At 42.7% G+C, this 22,413-nt stretch overlaps 1 protein-coding gene across 2 annotated transcripts in view; it reads right to left on the reverse strand.

The window, feature by feature from the left end:
* Window positions 1–22,413, reverse strand: part of FRY (FRY microtubule binding protein) — a 512,138-nt gene that overhangs the window by 209,210 nt on the left and 280,515 nt on the right. For both annotated transcript variants that reach the window (XM_062194404.1, XM_062194403.1), the window contains one exon: window positions 14,070–14,123. In XM_062194404.1, coding sequence (XP_062050388.1) covers window positions 14,070–14,123 — 54 coding nt within the window. The remainder of the gene's footprint in view (window positions 1–14,069; window positions 14,124–22,413) is intronic.

The raw sequence follows: 22,413 nt of genomic DNA on the forward strand, positions 1-22,413 counted from the left end.
ACCATATGAGGAGTGAACCAGCAGGCAGAAGATCTCTGTCTCTCCCTTTCTCTCTGTAACTCTTTCAAATAAATAAAAAAATCTTAAAAAGAAAGGAAATGGAAAAGCTAACTGCCTGATTTGAACAACTGCTGTATTCATTTTGAAATACTGTACTCTATTCCATAACAATGTATAAGTATTATATATTAACCAAGAATTTTTTAAAATTAAGAAAATTGAGATAAGGCTCCAGCAAGAAAACACGCAAGGATCTAAGGCAGGAAATGGTAACGATGGCATAAAATTGCTCATTGACGATTATGACAATTCATGTGACGAAGGTGACAGGGCTTTGGTAAGCCAGGGTAGAGGAATATATTGTTAAAAAGATTCTTCTCTAGAAAATGGGAAGCCCCTACAGAGCTCTGAGGAGGGAAATACGCCCATAAAAATGGTGTTTGAGAGGTTTACTCCAGCAGAGATGTGTGGGAGAACACACAGGCTTCTGCTTGAATTGAATGAGATTCCTGCCACAGTGCCAGGCATCAGGATGATCTCCGCTGGAGCTGGGGAAGTGGCACAAGAAATGGAAATTTTTGGTTACCTTCAAACACTTCTGCCGTTAGCAGGCCAGGCTTAGCCTCCTTTTATAAAACAGGAAACTTCTGTGAAGGGAGGTAACGTGCTTCCAGTCAATAGGATTTTCCACTGCCACCTTTCAAAGAAGCTCTCAGACTGAACCAGACAATTAGGGCTTTCTTCCTCCCATTCTATCTCGTGACAGCCTTATTTCTTGCTGTCTCTCCTATGACAACAGCTCTGAGTGTCCACACAAAATTGTATATTATCCTTAATAATGGGTAAACCGAAATTAAAAGAAATCGGCTATTACATTCAATCTGCTCTATGAACCTATCACTCTTCACTTTTTTAAAAACTGAAAACAATCATCCCTGTGCTCTCTCCTCCACCCCAGTAATATCCATCGCCATAACATTTTCCGGTTGTGGTTGCGGATTTAACAGCAGTAATTTCTTAGAAAACTCAAAGTGTGTCAAGGGAGTAATTTACTAGTTCTCTCTAAAGTTATACCAGCACAAGAATGGATATTTCCTCAGTCGCCACTATTGAAAACATTTTGAACCAGAAAATGAACAGGTTTCTTTCAAAGGGGAAAGAGGGATCAGAATTCGGAGTCTCCAGGTAGGGGTTATCTACAGGTATGGGTTATTATGTATATACAAAGACCCCAAAGCATCTACTATCATAACTCAATAATTTAAATCAGCCTAAGGAGATGTGACAACTTAGTGTAAAGGAGTGTCCTAGATGGCATCCTGGAGTAGGATAAAAGGGATTAGGGAAAAGCAAATGACACGCACATGGAGTGCGGAGTTGATTACATGCTGATGTTGGTTTCTAGGTTGTAACAGATGGACCATGGTAATGTAAAATGTTAATCAGGGAAACTGGCAATTACCTGTGTCGTCACCGCAATTTCTCCGTAAATCCGAAACTATTTTAAATTAAAAGGTTGTTTAAAGAATATTTGGGTAGGATATTTACAAGCTCCATTAATTGCTACAGACCCATAAAGGAGATAGAAACTTAGACCAGACTGCTACACACACAACACTCAGCCACTTTACTTAGCTGTAACCCACGTTCTCCATGGAGAAACTCCATGGTATCCTCCAAATCTCAGCTATGAACATTTAAAAAATTATTTTCTTCTACCCATCAAAAAGTCACCCTCAAGCCATTTTTGGTTTTAGATCCACTGGGCATCCTTTGCCTGGCAAGCACACTGAGACCGGCTTGGAAGGGATGGGAGGTCAGTACAGGGTGGATGTGTGTGTTTTTTCCATCTTTCTGGTACTGCCCTTTGGAGCCTGGGCTTTCAGGAAGGAAGGGTGGAATCTGCGAAGACCTGGCCCTCAAAGCTCAGGAAGGGAGGAAGGCCTAGTGGCTTCTTGGTTACTCAAGTCCTTCATTTATGGGAAGCAGAGCCAATGGCAAGATGAATTCTAGCTCTGTGCTGCTGCTGTAAGGGGGCAGGGCCACCACAAAGATGTTCTTGTTGAATTTCAATGACCATATTCTTCCACCACCCATGAGCTAGGTACTGGGCAGCATGAAGAGACGAAGTGCTGGGCTTCACCGAGCGACTTCATGCTGGTGTTTTCCTTTCGGGGAGCCAGAGGAGAATACTAAACATACTCTGCAAATGTCTTGCTGTTTATTTTAGCTTTTTATGTATAAATGGCTAAGAGACTGTCCATTATGCTGGAGCGAAGACATAAGTTTTCATCTGAATTTTATTACACTTGGTAAATGCAAGGAAGAAAAGTTTATACATAAATATTTGAATAATTTCTCAGTGGAGTCATTCTGTATTTCTCAGTAATAAGGCTGACTTGTCAAGAGTGGTGAATTTAATGAATAATTCTAAAATCATTCCACTGATGCCTTAATTTTTCAAAGTCAGGGGGTCAAGGAACCTTCTGGGTCAGGTTTCTCATTGTGTCATGCCACAAAATGTTCATATAAGGAAGTAATTTCCAATTTATTTTTGCTCACTCACATGTCACATTATTGCTAGACTACTGCATTTCTGAGTGACAGATACCGATTTAGTAATTACTAAAACAAAAATAAAAAACTAAATGTTAAATATATTTTCCCATAAACTAAGAAAGATCTTCATTCTTTGATTTTAACAACCTGGTTGGTATTGAAGAATACACTGTCCCACTGAACAAGAAATACTGAATAAAACATTTAACACATGTAAGTCCAATGCCAGGTTGTTTTCACTCTCAGTTGTCTTTTTTCACTTATATATTGTTAAGTAGATTTCCACTGAGCTGCAACGTTAGAATCAAACATTAAAAATTTTTTTTGAGTTTTTTTTTGTTTTTGTTTTTGTTTTCATTAAACTTTTATTTAATGAATATAAATTTCCAAAGTATAGCTTATGGGTTACAATGGCTTCCCCCCTCCCATAACTTCCCTCCTGCCCGCAACCCTCCCCTTTCCCGCTCCCTTTCCCCTTCCATTCATGTAAAGATTCATTTTCAATTCTCTTTGTATACAGAAGATCAGTTTAGTATATATTAGGTAAAGATTTCAACATTTTGCCCATATAGCAACATAAAGTGAAAAAAAAAACATTAAAATTTAACCTGCTTCCTTTTCAAGAAAATCACTACCACCCAAGATGGTAAAAAGCTATTTTAGCTCTATTATAGATGTATGGGTCTTTTTTCCAGGTGTTTCCTGTTACTAGATGGCATTTTAAATATAGTAAGAAAACTGAGGTGTGCATACACGAATTGAAACATTATGCAGCACCCCCTAAACATGTATAATATTTATGAATCAGTTAAAAATAAAAAAAAGATAGGGAGAAATATTTGTAGTATGAAAAAAGAGAGAAAATTGAATAAGTGCTCAATAAAGAAATGATTATATAAAATACTAGAAATACATCTAGAAGGGCCGGTGCTGACGGCTCAATAGGCTAATTCTCCGCCTGTGGCGCCGGCACACCGGGTTCTAGTCCCGGTTAGGGCGCCGGATTCTGTCCCGGTTGCTCCTCTTCCAGTCCAGCTCTCTGCTGTGGCCCAGGAAGGCAGTGGAGGATGGCCCAGGTCCTTGGGCCCTGCACCCACATGGGAGACCAGGAGAAGCACCTGGCTCCTGGCTTCGGATCAGCGCGATGCGCCGGCCACAGCAGCCATTGGAGGGTGAACCAACGGAAAAAGGAAGACTTTCTCTCTCTCTCTCTCTCTCACTGTCCACTCTGCCTGTCCAAAAATAAAAAAAGAAATACATCTAGAAGAAAACCCCAAGAGAAACTACTCAGAATGTTCAAGCAAAGTACTAAATGTAGATGACGCCAGTGAAGAACAGTCATTGAATTTCAAATAGCTGTAACTACAACTAATGCTCTCAGACCCCAACATGTGCCTCATCTGCCAACACACGTTTTCATAATTTCACCAGGGTACTGGGACAGTCAGGTAGTTTCAGGTTCAAGTTATAGCTCCATCCCTTCTCATTTGCCTGAGCCTGGCAGGCCCCCATTTCTCTGAAGCCCTGTGTTCTCAGCTATCCTGGGACTGAGAATACTGCCCTCTCCGGGCTGTTCTGACAAAATGAGGTGCTATCAAGTGTGGGGCACATCACAGACCTTCAGAAGGCCTGCTTCCTTCTTCTATTTCTAAATATCGAAATTGATGCATAAATAATAATGTGATGAAATCAGAGGCTGAATCAAAGAAGGAGGTACCTTTCTCTGAAGGGAGGAGAGAACTTCCACTTTGGCTATGACCCTGTCAGAATAAGATCGAAATTGACGAACTCAAAAGGCTTCCATAGCCTTGGCAACTCATGACTAGAGCCTAGGGAGATTACTGACGCCATAAACAAGAGTGTCAAATTGTTAAGTCAACAACAGGAGTCACTGTGTACTTACTCCTCATGTGGGATCTGTCCCTAATGTGTTGTCCAATGTGAAGTAATGCTATAACTAGTACTGAAACAGTATTTTACACTTTGTGTTTCTGTGTGGGTGCAAACTGATGAAATCTTTACTTAATGTATACTAAATCGATCTTCTGTATATAAAGAGGATTGAAAATGAATCTTGATGTGAATGGAATGGGAGAGGGAGCGGGAGATGGGAGAGGTGCGAGTGGGAGGGAAGTTATGGGGGGGGAAGCCATTGTAATCCATAAACTGTAGTTTGGAAATTTATATTTACTAAATAAAAAAAAAAAGAAATCAGAGGCTGAGTGAATTACAGAAAGGCTGACGGGAGTTGATGACTGAATTCTACTCAGTTGAGCTGGATAAATGTTACTTTCTAGGTATATTCTGGGTGGTTAAAAAAAAACATACACACACACACACACAAAACCACCTCACATACTCCTTATCCAAGCACAAGCTATAGGGGCTTTCACTGGAACCCTTGCAGCTGAGTTTGGGTTGCCCTGCTTTTGTGACCCCTGTACTTGGAAACACAGTGAATGTTGCAGGGAGCCTACCAAATTCTTTCCACGGGGGTCGCTGCGTGCTGTGTGCCCCACCTGAGGCCCATAAGGGAAATGTAGGGAACACCCGGCTCCCCAGTTTGCTGCAGGCAACAGCTAATTCCCAGGCTAATAGAAAAAGGCACTTAGCACAGTAACTTAGTGCCTATTCTGGAATCAGACTCCATCAATTGAATAAAACCGAGTGCTGTAATGTATCTGACTCATCCACATGTCAGATTCTCAGGAAGCTCACCACACTGGAAAAATGTGATAATTTTATATGGGAAATATGGACATAATGATTGGCAGGAAGGTACAGCGTTAAGCTCCTATATTTCATTCAGTACAGAGGTGTCCTGGTTTGCCATGGGGTCAGTTCCCAATAAACCCATTGTAAGTAGAAGATAACGGAAGATGAAAATGGATCGCCTACACCTAACCTATTGTACGTCATAGCCTAGCGCTCGGCAGGCTGTGCAGCGTTGGTTGTGTCCTCTTGTAATTGTAGGGCTGATTGGGAGCCGCAGCTGCTACCACTTCCCAGCATCACAAAGGAGAATCAGACCACGCAGCCCTAGCCCTGGGGAAAAGAACACGTTCAACGTTTCAAGTTGGAGTCTACTGAAGGTGTATTGTTTTCTCACCATTGTAAAGCTAGAAAATCCTAAGTAAAACCATTGTCAGTCAGGGGCCATCCATGGAAGATGGCTCCTTAAGACACACACTGCCTTCCTATGTCTCTGCTAGCTTGGCTCATCCAAGTCCCAGTTTTGTGTCCAGTGCATTGTAGTTCTTCCTCTTCCTGCCTCACGGCCAACTGTCCCTGATCCTTGAATTCTGACTTCTTGCCACACTATGGGCACTTTTATCTGAAAGATCACCAGGGACAAACCCAAGGGCCAACCAGTGGCTTTTTTTTTTTCTTGGTCATTTCCCTTGAAGTCTGCAGGCAAACGGCATGAGTTAGCAGGTTCCTCATGATAGATTTTCCTGCCCAGATCCTACAGTGCACCTGTCTTAGCCTCCTGTGCATACTTTGATCTTCTGTGCATAGCACAGCTAAAAAATAAAAAAAATAAATAAAAAAACAATGCACCTGTGATAACAAGGCTCTGAATTGTAATCCCAACTGTTCTGGCACAAGCTCCTTTGGGGATTAATCATATTTTACTTTGCAAAGAGAAAATAATCTCCACTCACTAGATGAGAATCTTTTAAGACACAAAGTTGGAGAAATACTTCAAACAGGAAAATATCATACAGTGTAACAATTGTTTTACAGCTTGAAGAGCCCTAATATGAAACTTTCAAATCCAAAATCTGAGTCTCATTGAGATCACATGATACCACCAGTAGAAAATTCTATTCCATTAAGCTTTGTTTTATGCACAAAATTACTAAAAATTGTATAAGACATCCCATCCAAGATGTCTCATTATGTACATGTAAAAATTCCAAAACCATAAAAAACCTAAAGTCCAAAACACTTCTGATTTCAAGCATTTCAGATAAAGGATCCTTAATGTATATTTCACTCTCTATAATCATCATTAGATACTACAGAAGCCAAGGTCTGAAAACCAAAGGCACAGAAAACATGCCTGTAGCTGGAAGGTATGTGAAAGGTTGTTACTACTTCACTCAACAGCCTGACTCTTCCACTGAGCGTGCCGACATGCCCCTCACCAGGGAAGCATTACAAACTCCAGCCCTTAAGGGTTACTGTGACGTGCTGCTTTCCATTTTGAGAACAGGTTAACTTGCTGTTTGCACAGCATTTAATCGCCACCTACCCAAGTCCACAGTCATCAGAGGGAGGCAGCTGCTTCATTGGGGAATCTGTAATACAATGCCTCGGCCTTTGTATTTAAAAAGCCTGTCTAAAATTTGCTAAGAGAAGAAAATTACTGGAAGGAAATGATGAGTACCCCCGGCCTTTCATTCACTCCACAGACCACAGAAAGGGAGCTCCCCCCTTGTCCTGGTGCCATGACTGTGCTCTGGCAGCTGCTCTTCAAATGTGTCAAGCTATTTAACAGTCAGCTATCCACAGCAGAACTGCTTTCCACATCTCAGTGAGTACAGAAGGCTTTCTCAGAGCCGGCTTCCCATGAGCTTCTAAGCACCAACCCCCAGTCCCTTCTCCAGGGGCGCCAGCATCTTCCTAGGGTTCTCCCACATTTCTGGCCACTCTTCTGTGCATCCTACTTCCTGATCCTGAAGTCTAAGTTTCCCAGTGATATTCTTCACTCACTTGCTCCACTCTCTCCCTCCACTCTGTTGAGTGACCACATAAATGGATGAGCCCCAGTTGCTTTTCCATAGATATTCCAGTCAAATTCAGAACGTGTAAAACTGATTTAGAGCCCTCCCTTGCTTGCCTCCCCTGCAGGCCCAGCATTCCTCTACTAGCTGAGCTCTAGCCCATATAGAATTAGTCCAGACTGCGAGGCCGGCTCCCAACCAGTGCAGTGGGCCCTAGTTCACCTCACCTGCAGCTACTCCCCTGCACTCTGCTCTGCCTCACTTTCAACTTCTCCTGTATCCACCAGGAATCCTCCTGTCTAGCACAGCCTGGACCATCACGTTCATGTGGGTAATAGGTATTTTCTATTATTTGAGCTCCCACCTGCCAATTCATTTCCTAAATGCCCACAATGGCATTTGCGTGGAGATGAGGGCAGGGGAGGAGACAGTAACTCAATCCAGGTCTCCCACATGGGTGGCAGGAACCCAATTACTTGAGCCACCACTGCTGCCTCCCAGGGTGGACATTAGCAGGAAGCTGGAGTCAAGAGCCAGGGCTGAGAATGGAACCAACAGGCTTCCGTGTAGGCTGCAGGCATAGTAACTACTTGGCCAAATGTCGGCTCCCAACAAATATCTTTAACTTTCAATTAATTTATTTGAAAGGCAGTATTGGAGTGAGGCAGCAAAAGCCATCTTCCATCTGCTAGTTCAATCTCTGAGCGCCCGTAACAGCCAAGGTGGGGTCAAGTTGAAGCCAGAAGCCTGGAACTCCAGCAGGGAATTCCCAAGTAGGTGGCAAAAGTCAACTATCTGAGCAGTATTTGGTGCCTCCCAGGGGGCCCATTAGCAGGAAGCTGGATCAGAAGCAGAGCTGGGATTTAAAGCAGGCACATCAATATGGGATGTGCTGTGCCACAAGGCCTGCCCCTAGGTATATTTTAAATGTGACTGATCCTCTGCCTCCTGTGACAAATGCTTGTCCATCTTCCTAGTATTAACTGAGTAACTTTTCTAATGTCCAAGATCACAGACAACATACCTCTACACTACCAGACATCTCTCTTCCTTCTATAGAATCTTCCTTATATAGATTCTGAGTCTGCGAGGGCATTCTCTCAAAGCCTGTGAGTTGTTTTAAAACTGGGGAAAAGGTAAAAAACTGATAGCCATGCGAAATACAAGGGGCCTTCTAAAAGTTCACGGATAATATATATCGTGAAAAGTCCCTATCTGGATTTCAAAATGCTTTGCACCAAAGTAGTTCCATTTTCCGTGATTTTTTTTTTTTTTTTGAAGTGCCCCCATAATTCTTGTCTGTGGTCACGGGAGAACTCGTCTACAGAAGTTCACCTGACTTCCTCGCCCCACGTGGAGAAGCCAGTTTTGCTGACTTCATTTCAGTCTTCCCGATTTGTAAATGCGTCTGGTTCTGGGGTTTCCTTCTGAACAGGTTACAGCATCCTTCATTGATAATTAAGGCAAGAAAAAAAATCTTTAACATGTGTTCATTCTATATTTGAACCAGAGTCATGATTCTGCTTGTTTTTGAACATTATCCTTTAACAATATGCTACATGCCCTGTGCCCACAACTAAACTGATCCAGTTATCACTCCCTAAAGATAACTTAAGCCATATTCTGTGCAGGGCCTTTGCATAAAATGCTCCTTTATTCTGGAATGTCCCATCTTCCTCTCCAGCAATACCCAGCAAAAAATACCATTGATTCTGTTGTCCAGTGCCCCTGGTAAACTATGCTCCCTCTAGAAAGCTTCTGCTGGGCATCGGCCCTCCAGTCCTCTCTCCTGAAGTCTCACGATGTCTGCCATCTGCCCCACCACGTGGCACTTCTTTCCCATGTTGCACTCAGAGCTCCTGGTGCACTGCCTTCCCATCCTCTGCTCTATAGCCCCTGGAATGTGCACCTCATCCCTGGGGACCTGGGGTCCCCCGTGACCACAGTCTCACATCCTCTCTGTTCCCCACTCTGATTTGTGTTCGTGTGCATAGACACATCCAATGACCAAACGTCCACTCAAGAACTTGATTACCAAGGTAACTGTTCACAGACCTTTCTCACTAAAACCTGACAGTGAAATCAGCTGTTTAAATAATCGAGTGGCAGCATACAGCTCCCAAAAGCCGTTGGAAATGTCTTCCGTCTTGTTTGCTCTCATTATTGGTACTGCTTTCCCACTAGTAGGAACTGGAATCTACAGCCCAAATGGTTCTGAACTTCCACTGCCAGCTCACTGAAGGCTGCCCTGACTCCGAAGGGCAGGGCAAAGCTTGCTGTCCTAGGGCTCACAGCACACTTCCAGTGTTAGCTGACTCACCAGCCAGAGGTTATCTACGATCTGATTACAGGTTTCCTAGTCATCTTTCCTACGAGACTGGTGGCCTCCCCAGGGCAGACACCATGCTTTCTTCAAGCTGGCATCATGCTTGGTACACAACAGGTGCTCTGGAAAAATCAGTCAAAATCATGTTCATGATATTTGTGTCCTGGGAATGGGAACACAAATTTCTAGCTTGCCAATGTGTAAAGCAGTCCCTAGTATGACTCTCCCCACTAATATAGAGCGTACATGATGAATCTTGGTTAGACATCTTGTCATTTATGAAACAGTGAAGGCTTTTCCCACCCAGGGTTATTGTATATAGTATCAGATTATAAATAAGCTAAACAGAGATATTAAACCAACAGCTAATTAACAGTAAAAACTAAGCATAAAAGACAACTGATGACTTAGCCTCTAAATATATACATATCCTGGAATTCAAACTGGAAAATTGGCACATTTGAGAATTCCACAGTAGCAAAGGGGTACAGAACTACACACTGTTTTAGTTTGGGCATTTTGGCAAAGCGTGTAGCACTATAGGTGGTTGCTATCAATGCCCACTCTTCCCCTCTTTCTTTGCTATAAAATACCCCATCTTTAGATGGACATATTGTTCCCCAAAGTAGAATTCCCCAATGTCTCTTACAGCTAGAAGTGGCCATGGGTTAAACTGTCCAACTGGAAATGCACTGAAATGTTGGAAAGTTCTATTTTGTTTTGTTTCTTAAACTTCTGTTTCCATTTTTTAAATTTATTTTATTATTATTATTTTTTTACTTTTCTTTCTATAATTCTTTTTCCATCTCTCCTTCCTGCAGTCTGGAATACAGATGCAATGGCTAAGCTCAAGCAACCATTCTGGTTCTTGGGAATGAAAGCCACACGGAAGCAAAACAATTATGCAAATACTGGACTAACTTCCTCTATGCTTTTTGAACATGACAGAAATAAATGTCTATCTCATTCCAGCCAGTGTGGTCATTTTCAGCCAAACCTAATCATAACTGATATGGCATATTAGGTGCTTTACCTGTTGAAATCTGCTCTGAATTCTCATCAATCTAGTTTTTAGAAACAAACAGGTCATAAAGTAAAAAAAGAGCCATAAATAATCACACCTACGGCTTCCAGTCTTGGCTCCTCTAGCTTTTAGTCATATAATGTTGGGCAGCTTCTGAGACTTGTTTCCATTCAGTGTAATATGGAGATAATGGTGATATTCTCTCCTTGGAGTTATTGGAAGAACTGAGTCATGTCAGGTGAGATAATACATGAGAAGGGGGTTGGAAAATCATAAAAGTATTACATACTTTTTTTTTTTTTTTTTTGGCTTTTATTTCTAACAAGAGAAAAGTGATTCAGGGTTGGGTAAGCGGAGGAATGAATCGGGCCATGCAGATAAAGCGGTAAAGGAAAGCCTACTGCTCTCTACCCTATCATCCCCGCCAGCAACATTGAAAAGGAAGAAATTGATACACGTGGCCTCCACACAGGAAGAGGCTGTATGCGGTTGAAAGGATGCACTTAGAACAGTGCCTGCTCCTGTGAGTACAGCAGTGGAGCCCACACCACGGTGGCTTCTCCGGCGTGCTCTTCTCCCTTGGACAGACTCTGTGGCATTCCAAATTAAAATCTTACTGTTTGGAATCAGAACCAAGGAAATCCCCAAATTTGATTCATGACAAGAGACTAAGACTAACAGAACAACAATTCTTCCAATTTGTTGGTTGCAACAGTGGATGGGCTCAGGCACAGTTTGTTTGGTGCTGTTGTAACAAATGGTCCGAGATTGGATAATGTACAAAGAACATCAATTTACATCTCAGTTTTGAAGGCTGGGATGTCGAAGCTTGAGCTGACCCAGGTTCACCATCTACTGAGGGCCTGTTTCCATCCCCATAATGATCTGTCCTCACAAGGCAGGGAGTAAGAAGGGAGGCACCTGCTCTGTTAAGCCCTTTTTTAAGGGTACCGAGCAATCCCCACGGCCTATTTGCCTCTTAAAGGCCCCGTCTCTTACTACCATCACATGAGCAACACCTGTGTTTTGAAGACACTGCAAGTGAATCACAGCAGGCGCTTTTAACAGTTGCTATGCTGACTTCATTTTCATTGAATCTACAGGCGAAGGAGCTTCAAGCTTTCTGATGGCCTGGGGCTCATGCCTTCTCTCATGGTCCTTTTGTGCCTTTGTGATTTAATAACCAGCAGGCAATCCGATGTGCCTTGTTTGAGAGTTCTCAGGGACCATCTTACTGCTGGTCATTGCCAAGGTGTCTTCAATCGGTACAACATGGCAGTGCTCCTGAAGCTTCCTGGTGGCTTTCAGGTCACCTGTAGGTCTTGTTAAGATGCAGATTCTGCGGTTCTGGGGCCTCACAGAGATCCTAAAGCCTACCAAGCCCCCAGCTGATGCTTATAATGCAGGTCCACAGGCAACTTTGTGAGCTGCAAAGTTAAGGGCAATCTAGCTGATTAGGAATCCACATTGGGATTTAAACCCAGGTGTGTCTAATTCCAAAGTCTTTCTCATTGAAATACAGAATTAGAAAGCTGAATAAGAAATCTGAAATTGTGTTTAAGCCTAATTATTTGGGATAACTGTTAACTGTTAAATTACAATTTAGAGCTATTATCCCAGAGAATAAAAAAGAGGTACATTAAACCGGAAAATGATTAAAAGAATTTTTTTTTGAGGAAAGGACAGTGATAATAGGATAAAGAGACAATATAAAAGAGTGAAAACATATAGAAGACAGATGATAAATGTTTACATTTTTAAAGAGAGCAGCAAGAGCCACAACTCGCCACATTTCTAAAACAGTGACCCCAGGCATCACGCACTGAACACATAAAGGTCTCTGACCACTCCAGCACCTGCCAGGTGACCACAGCACCTGTGACTAGAGAAGACAGCGCCATGACCCAGAGGGATGAGTCCCAATCCCCATTTCAGCAGCATTCTAGACAACAGGCAACTCTTCCAGCAAGAGAGAGCAAGCCCAGGGCCACAGCAGTGTGGCAGGCTGGCCCTGAGGGGTAACTTGGGAGGTCTCTCTCAGGGAAAAGAGTAAAAACAAACAACAGAGGATTTTCACTCTACACAAGGCTAGACTTGTACAGCAGATATTTCCCCTGGATTCTTCACTGAAGGCAAGTTCAAAGCCCACAGAGAGTCCACTCTCTGTGTGTTCTCCAACAGACCATAAAAAATCACCATAGAACCAGGCCATGGTGCATCCAATAGCATTATTTTGTCACTGACATTGGCACCATCAGAGATTTTGCAGAACAAACTTTCCTCTTAGTCATCAGCTAGATAGAGTAAGTACATTGCCAACTTCCTCTGATGTCCTGTTGTCCCTCATGCTTAAAAACAGGCCCAAGGGCCAGCGCTGTAGTGTAGTAGGTTAAGCCTCTGTCTGTAGTGCCGGTATCCTATATGGGTGCTGGTTCAAGTCCCAGCTGCTCCACTTCTGATCCAGCTCCCTGCTATTGGCCTAAGAAAGCAGTGGAAGATGGTCCAAGTGCTTGGATCCCACACCCACATGGAAGACCTGGAAGAAGCTCTTGGCTCTGGATCAGCCCAGCTCTGGCCATTGCTGCCATTTGGGGAGTGAATCAGCAGATGGAAGACCTCTCTCTCTCTCTCTCTCTCTCTCTCTCTCCTCCCTCTCTCTCTGCAACTCTGCCTCTCAAATAAATAAATAAATTTTTTTTTTTTAAAAAAAAGACCTAAAACCTTCTTCAAGTTTTTCAGCCAGGATCTATCAGATCTCAATTTCTTATGTTTACCATCTATTGTATTAGGTAGTAGATGAATGTCATTTTATTAGTTCTGACCTATTCTCAAGGGAGTTTCGTTGTATTTATTAAATTCTTCTGTTCATGTGTTATTTTCCCTTTTGGAATCTCTTTTTTCACTGTTTTGTAATTATGATTGAGGACGTCTCTCAGGATTGTGAATTCTTGTAGAGCTAAGGCTTATCCTAGGTTTTATATCTCCGGTGCCTAGCACTGCATCAAGCAAATAGCAGGCATTCAAAAAAGTGTGCACGAGAACACGGATAAGCTCGAATGCAGAAATCTGATCATCATGTTGTATTTACTTACAAGAACCATTTGTTTTTGAGTGGAATTTCCTTTGAGCTTTTTTTTTTTTTTTTTCTGTTTCTTTAATTCTGGTGTACGAAGATTTAGAAAGCAGTCAGTTCGGGACTTACTCATATATTCCATCACTTTCCAGCTACTTTAAATTCAAATTGATAGGCATTCACTGAATATCTCCTAGAAAATCCAACTCGAAGTGCCAGAGGCCACAGTTCTTAGACCACACCCCCGTTCTCTTTGAGGACATTCATCAGTGCAACCACAGGGCGCAGCCAGACCTTGCCTTGTGCATTTCAAAATAAATAAAAACCAGAACATAACATGTCTCACACATCACACACCTGATCAAATTGGGGGTCTTCTCCACGTTGTAGAGATTTTGTCAAAGGCTTTTCCTGGAAAGAAAAAAAATACATGTTTCAGAATATTTATTAGAGTTTCTGAGACATTATAAAATATTACCATTTTTTCATTTATTTTTCCATTTTATGAGATGAGGAGGTGCCAGTTTTAAAATTTGCAAGATACTGTCCCTTTGGTGTTCTGACCTTAGCATGCAGCATCTGCCTCAAGCCACTGTGATTCTTGGTGTTATCCTAACACAAATCAGTCGTACAAAAACATTCAGGATAGGATGCTCAGGGAAATGCAAATTAAAAATGCAATGAAATACGGCCTCTTCCATATCAGAAGGACTTACCAAAAAGAAAACAAGAAACAAAAACAAAAGGATGACAAGTGATGGCAAGGATGTGGAGAAAAGGGTACTCTATACTGTGGGTGGGAATGTAAATTAGCACAATTACGGAAGACAGTACGGGGGTTACTCAAGAAAACTAAAAGAAGGACTGCATATGATTCAGCAATGTTACTTCCAAAGGAAATGAAATATAGTAAAAAGATAGCTATATGCCCATGCTCACTGCAGCTTTATTGGCAATAGCCAAGATAAGGAATCAGCAGAATGGTCTAGTTGAGGATGCATGGGTAAGAAAAATGTGACTTATATGCACAATGGAATACTAGTCAGCTTTTTTAAAAAAAGGAAACACTGGCATGACAGCATGCACAAACTGGAGGATATGATACAAAATGATAAAAGCCAGCCAGGGAGAGATGTATACCATACAGTCTCACATGTGGAATTTAAAGCCGTTAAACTCATACAAGCAGAGAGTAGAATGGTGGTTACCACGGGCTCGTTGGGGTAAGGGTGACAGATGGGGGAGATATTGGTTAAAGGGTATAGAGATCTCTGGGGCATCACAGAGAGCCTGAAATCCTACCGAGTCCCCAGGTGATGCTGATAACGCAGGTCCCTGGACAACACTGTGAGCTGCAAAGCTGTAGGTAATCTAGCAGATTAGGAATCCAAGTTGGGATTCAAACCCAGGTGTGTCCAATTCCGAAGTCTATCTCTTGTTGAAAAGCAGAATTAGAAAGCCGAATAATAAATCAGAAATTGTATTTATGCCTAATTACTTGGGATAACCATTAACTCTGATGTTAACATTGAGAACTGTAGAGTTTGGGTTGGTTAAGAGGAATAAGTTTTGGAGATCTATTGGATAGCATGATGACTGCTGTTAATAGTAACATATTGTGCTGCGGTCTGAATGCGTCTCCGAAATTCATACATTGAAACTGAGCCCCTAAGGTGATGGTGTTAGAAAGTGGAGTCTGTGGGAGATTATCAGATCCCGAGGGCAGAATTCTCCTGGATGGGATTAGTGCCCTTATAGAACAGGCCCTAGGGCGAGCAGGTGAGGGTGCTGTGACAAGGCTCCAGCTCTGAGGCACAGGCTCTCAGTCCACACTGAACGCACTGCTGCCTTGGTGTGGGATGCCCCGCCTCCAGAACTGTGAGCAATGCATTTCTGTGCTTTAGAAATTACCCAGGTTATGGCAACTGTTTTTTTTTTTATTACTATTAATTTGACAGATAGTATTACAGACAGTGAGAGAGACAGAGAGAAAGGTATTTCTTCCGTTGGTTCACTCCCCAAATGGCCGCCATGGCCAGTGCTGCACTGATCTGAAGCCAGGAGCCAGGTGCTTCATCCTCCACTGCACTCCTGGGCCATAGCAGAGAGCTAGACTGGAAAAGGAGCAACTGGGACTAGAACCCAGTGCCCATATGGGATGCTGGTGCTGCAGGCAGAGGATTAACCAAGTGAGCCACGGCACCGGCCCCATGGCAACTGTTTATAGAACCCTAAATGGGTTAACACTTACTGCATACTTGAAAAAGGAGATTTTAAATGATTTTATCATACAAAGATAAATGCATAAGTTGACTGCTATGTTTATCAGTTTGATTTACTCTGCAATGTACATATATAGTAAAAAATTGTGTTGTATTCCATAATGATATACAATTTTTAATTTGTCAATTGAAAAAAAGTGGCTCTGTGTTTTCAAAGGTAACCACATAATAAAAAATAGGGAGTTTATTTGGAAATTTTTAGTATTTACCTTGGGAGTTGACAGATAATAAGAAACACGGAAGAGAACACACTATATAAAATCCTTAGTTTTAGAAATAGAATAGGATCTATTTATTATTTTGGTGTTAAGGGACAACTTCCCAATCACATATTTATTAGGCCTAACTGATGAATTTTTGGCACGTGAGTTGACCTGCACCCACATTTAACCCTTTGCACAAATAATATGTGTACTGACAAGGATCTACAGAAATAACTCTCCCTAATCAGTACATCTCTGTTTACATTGGGAAGGCTCAACGGACCTTCCAGGAGAACTTTATAATTACTCACCCTTACTCATATTTTTCATTTGCTGTGAAAGTTAATTCTGACCCAAAATTTGGTTTAGTATTAGAAACTATATAAAAGCTATATATCAAAAATAAGAAGTTTTACTTTGGCCAATGCAGGTGCACTACAAAGAGCCAAGTTACATTTAGCTGCTCACAAACCCTCTGGCTGCCTTACTTCTCCAAACTCCTCTACTTACAAAGATCATAAAAGGACATTTCAGAAAGTTTGTGGGGAAACGGAATTGAAAGGTTTCTTTTGGTGCAAAAGTTTTTTGAAATCTATGCAATGATTTTTTAAAAATAATATAGCTTTTCCATGAACTTTTTGAAAATTGTCTGTATACCTAAGGCAGATGCAAGCCCCCATGCCCACACTAAAGAGTCTTGAACTTAAAGAAAAGGTGAGCTCATTCTGAATATCTGAAGCTTCGTTAGGAACCTTATAAATTAACTGCTCTGTCTCATTTGTAGAATATATTGCTTAGAAATGTATAGTCATCTAAAATAAAGAGAATCTTGATTTCTTATAAGTTAATGGACCTTTGCTCTTCAAAATATACTATCTAGGGCCGGCGCCGCGGCTCAATAGGCTAATCTTCCACCTGCGGCGCCGGCACACCGGGTTCTAGTCCCGGTCGGGGCGCCGGATTCTGTCCCGGTTGCCCCTCTTCCAGGCCAGCTCTCTGCTGTGGCCCGGGAGTGCAGTGGAGGATGGCCCAAGTGCTTGGGCCCTGCACCCGCATGGGAGACCAGGAGAAGCACCTGGCTCCTGCCTTCGGATCAGCGAGGTGCGCCAGCTGCAGCAGCCATTGGAGGGTGAACCAATGGCAAAGGAAGACCTTTCTCTCTGTCTCTCTCTCTCACTGTCCACTCTGCCTGTCAAAAAATAAAATAAAAATAAAAAAATACATACTGGCCGGCGCCGTGGCTTAACAGGCTAATCCTCCGCCTTGTGGCGCTGGCACACCGGGTTTTAGTCCCAGTCGGGGCGCCGGATTCTATCCCGGTTGCCCCTCTTCCAGGCCAGCTCTCTGCTATGGCCCGGGAAGGCAGTGGAGGATGGCCCAAGTCCTTGGGCCCTGCACCTGCATGGGAGACCAGGAGAAGCACCTGGCTCCTGGCTTCGGATCTGCGAGATGCGCCGGCCGCAGTGGCCATTGGAGGGTGAACCAACGGCAAGAAGGAAGACCTTTCTCTCTGTCTCTCTCTCTCTCACTATCCACTCTGCCTGTCAAAAAAAAAAAAAATACATACTGACTACACTAGTGGGAGAGTACATAGAAAAAGCAGACAAGAACAAAGAAGAACAATTAAACTAGCAACAGATGCTGCTGATTGTACGAGAAGACAAACTGAGAAATTAAATTGGAAAGCATTTCTTATATACGTCAAGGATACAATGACATCTGAAAGCCTCTGTAAAGCCAACTGAATCACAACTACGGAGACGAAGGAAGTGAAAATGGGTGCTGCCAGGTCCCACCAACAGCCATGGGACAAGTGCAGGACGAGCATTGCTACTCCACGTTCTGCTTCTTCATCACTTGGGGTTTCACAGAGTGTCAATGCTGCCTGCTGGGTGGAACACTGGAGAACAGGTGATTCCACCACCAGGGAGAAGAGACAGGGCACAAGTGGCAGGCAGTCAAGGGCAGTTACACGTCTGAAGAGAGTCTTAGCTATCAAAGGGCGTCTGAGCTGAGAATATATGGGAAGCATCCAGTAAAGCACTTTCTACTTCTCACTTTGTAGCGGTCTCTCAAAATCTCCAGTGTGCCCACATGAGTGAGATTTCACTCACCTACAAAGCTGCAAGATATTCCGCAAAACTAGTTAAAACCCATCAGTGCTAGTGGAGTTAAAGTGGGAATATTGGACTTGTTGAGTCATCACCAACTTTACTCAAGATGTTTGTCTTGTAATGACGACAGTAGTTGGGTAGGGGAATCAAGTTCATGGACTTTGCAGTCTGAGAGATCTGAGTCCTTTATTTACAACACATGGACCTCACTTCATCTCTCTAAGTTTCAGTTATCATTTGGGTGAAATGAGGATAAAGAATACCAACCTACCTCACAGAACTGAAAGACAAATGGCACAAAGCATTCAGTAGCTGGCTGATGAGACATACTCTTCACATAATTATTGGAATCACTTAAGGTGAAATGTGTTACCTCTTCCATAATGGTCAGGAGCTGAAACTAAGTCCCCATGTACCTCCCTGGGGCCATGCACACCCCCACTGACACTAATTAAAGCTTTTATCTCAGCTTTCCGGAAGCTTCAAAGTGTAACTAGGAAGTTGTCTTACAGGAAACAGAAAAACAAATTATAAAGAGTAACTGCCCTTCTCAAAAAAAAAAAATACTACAATGACTTTGATTTGTAATATATAATTTAGAGGAAAGCTTTTAATTTAATGCTGAAGTGGCTATAAAGACAAGGTAAAAACAACAACCAAACAATCGACCACTAAACTCCTCCAGTCGGGAAACTACACAGTGCCTTTGATTGAAAGAACACGTTGACAGGCAATCCACTGAAGACACTGATAGGACTGATAGTGAGATTTATATTACACACGTCTGGTCTGAACCGTTAGCAAAGATTTCAGACTCCCCTTCTTCAGAACATGTGTGGATGCTGCACCATGAACTTCCCCTTCCCTGTGCGACAGCAGCTTCTGCGAGCTCTGTGGACTTAACTGTTGGAATGACACTGAGGTCATTTTATCTAGCACTGTCAGCACTCAACCGTGGGGGCCCTCGTTCAGCCTGAACCAAAGAAAAACAGGACTCTTTTATTCTATTTGGTTATTAAGATAAACATCTATAAGCAGAGCAATACATGTCTATTTTCACCCAAAACACTGGGGAAAAAACTCAAGATCAAGAGAATAATATAGAGGGGCAAGTGCTGTGGTGTAGTGGGTAAAGCCAACGCCTGCAGTGCTGACATCCCATAGAGGTGCTGGTTCAAGTCCCGGCTGCTGCACTTCTGATCTAAATCTCTGCTATGGCCTGGGAAACCAGTAGAAGATGACCCAAGTCCTTGGGTCCCTGCACCCCTGTGGGAGATCCAGAAGAAGCTCCTGGCTCCCAACTTCAGATCAGCCCAGCTCCAGCCATTGTGGCCATCTGGGGAGTGGACCAATGGATGGAATACTTGCCCCCCAGCCTCTCTGTAACTGGTGCCTGTCAAATAAAATAAACCTTAAAAGAGAGGGAGAGAGAGAGAGAGAGAGAGAGAGAGAGAGAGAGAGAGAGAGAGAGAATAATATAGAAAGTATCTCATCTAAGTTAAAGGTACTAACAGGTAAGATGCTGCTATGATATGAAATGGGAAAATTGCTAGAAATATGAAAAAATAGTTTTAGCATTCAATTTTAAACTAAAAACTCTGGAGCAAATCCTTCCCATTTGTAGCTGGCTTTGCTCATCTTAGTGGAGCCTATTTCTTGGCCAAATTGAACATTGCCAGGCACAAATCCATTATTTGAACAGTGGAGAGGAAAATTTAATTAAATTTGGCTACAAAGTTAATCTTCAATTTAACTGAACAAAAGAGTAGCTCTCATAGGCTTTAAAAACAAAAAAACAAACAAACAGAAACAAACTATTGTAGTTACCAAGAAGTGTAAAATAGAACCTTCACTAGTTTGTTACTGGGTTACCTTCTATTTGTTGGATTTTTTTTTAAAATAAAGTACTTTCTATTTTTTAAAAGATTTTATTGATGTGAAGGGCGGAGTGACAGAGACAGGGAAAGAGAGAGACAGAGGTATCTTCCACCAGCTGGTTCACTCTCTAAATGGCCTCAACAGCTAGGGCTGGTACAGGCCAAAGTCAGGAGACTGTAACGCCATCTGCGTCTCCCACACGGGTGTCAGGAGCCCAAGGACTTGGGCCATCTTCCCCTGCTTTCCCAGGTGCATTTGCAGGGGGTGAAGTGGAGCAGCTGGGACTAGAACCAGAGCCTATATGGGATGCCAGCAGTATAGGCATCAGTTTAACCCACTGCACCACAGCGTCAGCCCCATGGGATTTTGTATTGGTGTATTTGTGTATTCGTGCTGATACCCCCCTCCAGCCCCTGTGCCCACTCTGCACAGCAAACAGACTGAGCACAGGTGAGGGATCTTTTCCTGCCTACCCTGGGATGCTGCTCCCTCAGCAGCTCCTCCCTCCCGTCTGTCTCTCAGCTGTCAACACCTCAGCCACTCCGCGCGGTGCCCTCCTTGACCACACACCCACCTGGGGCTGTGGCTTCCTACCTAGTTCTCCTCTTATGAAGCTTCCACTTCCTGCCTTCCCTTCCTCTCTGTGCTTTCTTTAACCCCTTGCAATGTGGCTTTTCTCTGGCCAGTAAAAAGAGCCTCCCTAAAGACCCTCGGAGTTTTCTAAATGATAAATCTGGTGGACATCTCTCAGCACTTTGCTTTTCTTCCTGGATCTTCAGCTTCAAGGTTACTACTGATCGCTCTGTCTTTCAACTTGTTTGTTTTTTAAATTTGAGAGGCACAGAAACAGATGAGAGAGAGAGAGAGAGAGTGAGAGAGAGAGAGAGAGGAAGCGCTCCCATCTGCTGGTTTACTCGCCAAATTCGCTAACGGCAATGCTGGGTCAGGCCAAAACAGGGGCGCAAGCGGTTGAACCATCACCTGCTGCCCCCCGGAGCCCACATCAGCAGGAGGCTGTGATCGGGAGCCAGAGCCAGGAGTTGAACCCAGGCATTCTGATGTTGGATGTGGGCACCTTAACTGGTGTCTTCCTGCTAGGCCAAACACCCAGCCCTGTGTTTTCACCTGAGTCACTCCACCCCCCACCTGTTCCCCCACATTTTTAGGCATTCCTTCTCTGTGGCCTCCATGGACTAGCCTTTCTACTTAAATGTGTTCCCCAGGGCTGAATCATCTTGGAAAAGCCTACTGGAACATTCCAACCCCACCTTCCTTCAATCTATGCGATTACAACTTAGGAATTAAGTAGAAATTTCCAAAGGCATCGGGAAATATCAAAAGTAATTATGTCTTTCTAGAAATATTTGAAGTTGGAATATATGGCTTGCATCCATAGACGACAAGAAAAAATACCCAATAGGGGCCCATACTGTGATGCAGCAGGTTAAGCTGCTACTTGCAATGCCAGCATGCCCTACTGGAGTGCTGGTCCAAGTCCTGACTACTCCATTTCTGATCAAGCTTCGTGGTAATACACAAGGGATGGCAATGGAAGATGGCCCAAGTGCTTGGGCACCTGCCACCCATGTGGAAGACCAGGATGGAACTCCTGGCTCCTGGTTTTGACTTGGCCCACATCTAGTTGTTGCAGGAATTAGGGGAATGAACAAGTGGATGGAAGATATTGCCTGTGTCTCTCCCTCTCTGTCACTCTGTCTTTCAAATAAAGAAATAAATGTTTTTTAAAAAATATCTAATGAGTCACAAGTGCTACTATTATTAGAATGACCTGTGGAAATTAAAACTTGTGCTGATTATAATTTAGGCTTCTGTCTAAAGTTGTATTGACTACTTTCAAGAATATTAAAACACAAAATGTTGTTTGGAAATAGCAAAATTGTGTCACAGTGATCATCAGGAATGAGCCTTCAGTACTATTATTAATATAAACTATTATTACTGAATGTGTTTAATTCTCATTTCTTGCCAGTATGACGTATTTTCAAGTGATCTCTTATTTATTTTAAAAATAATATCTCTGTACATTGTTAAATTAAGTGAATAATGAAAAAGAACTAACAATAACTTGAGGACTAACCATCCAATTTTGAATCTTTAAGAGCAAACTTTAATAATCTCCCACAAACAAATCACTGGGCATCAAAATTATGGTCTTACCCATGGATGGGTTGAATTGGACATCATTATATTGAAGTAAATAGCC

Source organism: Lepus europaeus, chromosome 6 (genome assembly GCF_033115175.1).
Source record: "Lepus europaeus isolate LE1 chromosome 6, mLepTim1.pri, whole genome shotgun sequence".
Taxonomy (NCBI): Eukaryota; Metazoa; Chordata; class Mammalia; order Lagomorpha; family Leporidae; genus Lepus; species Lepus europaeus.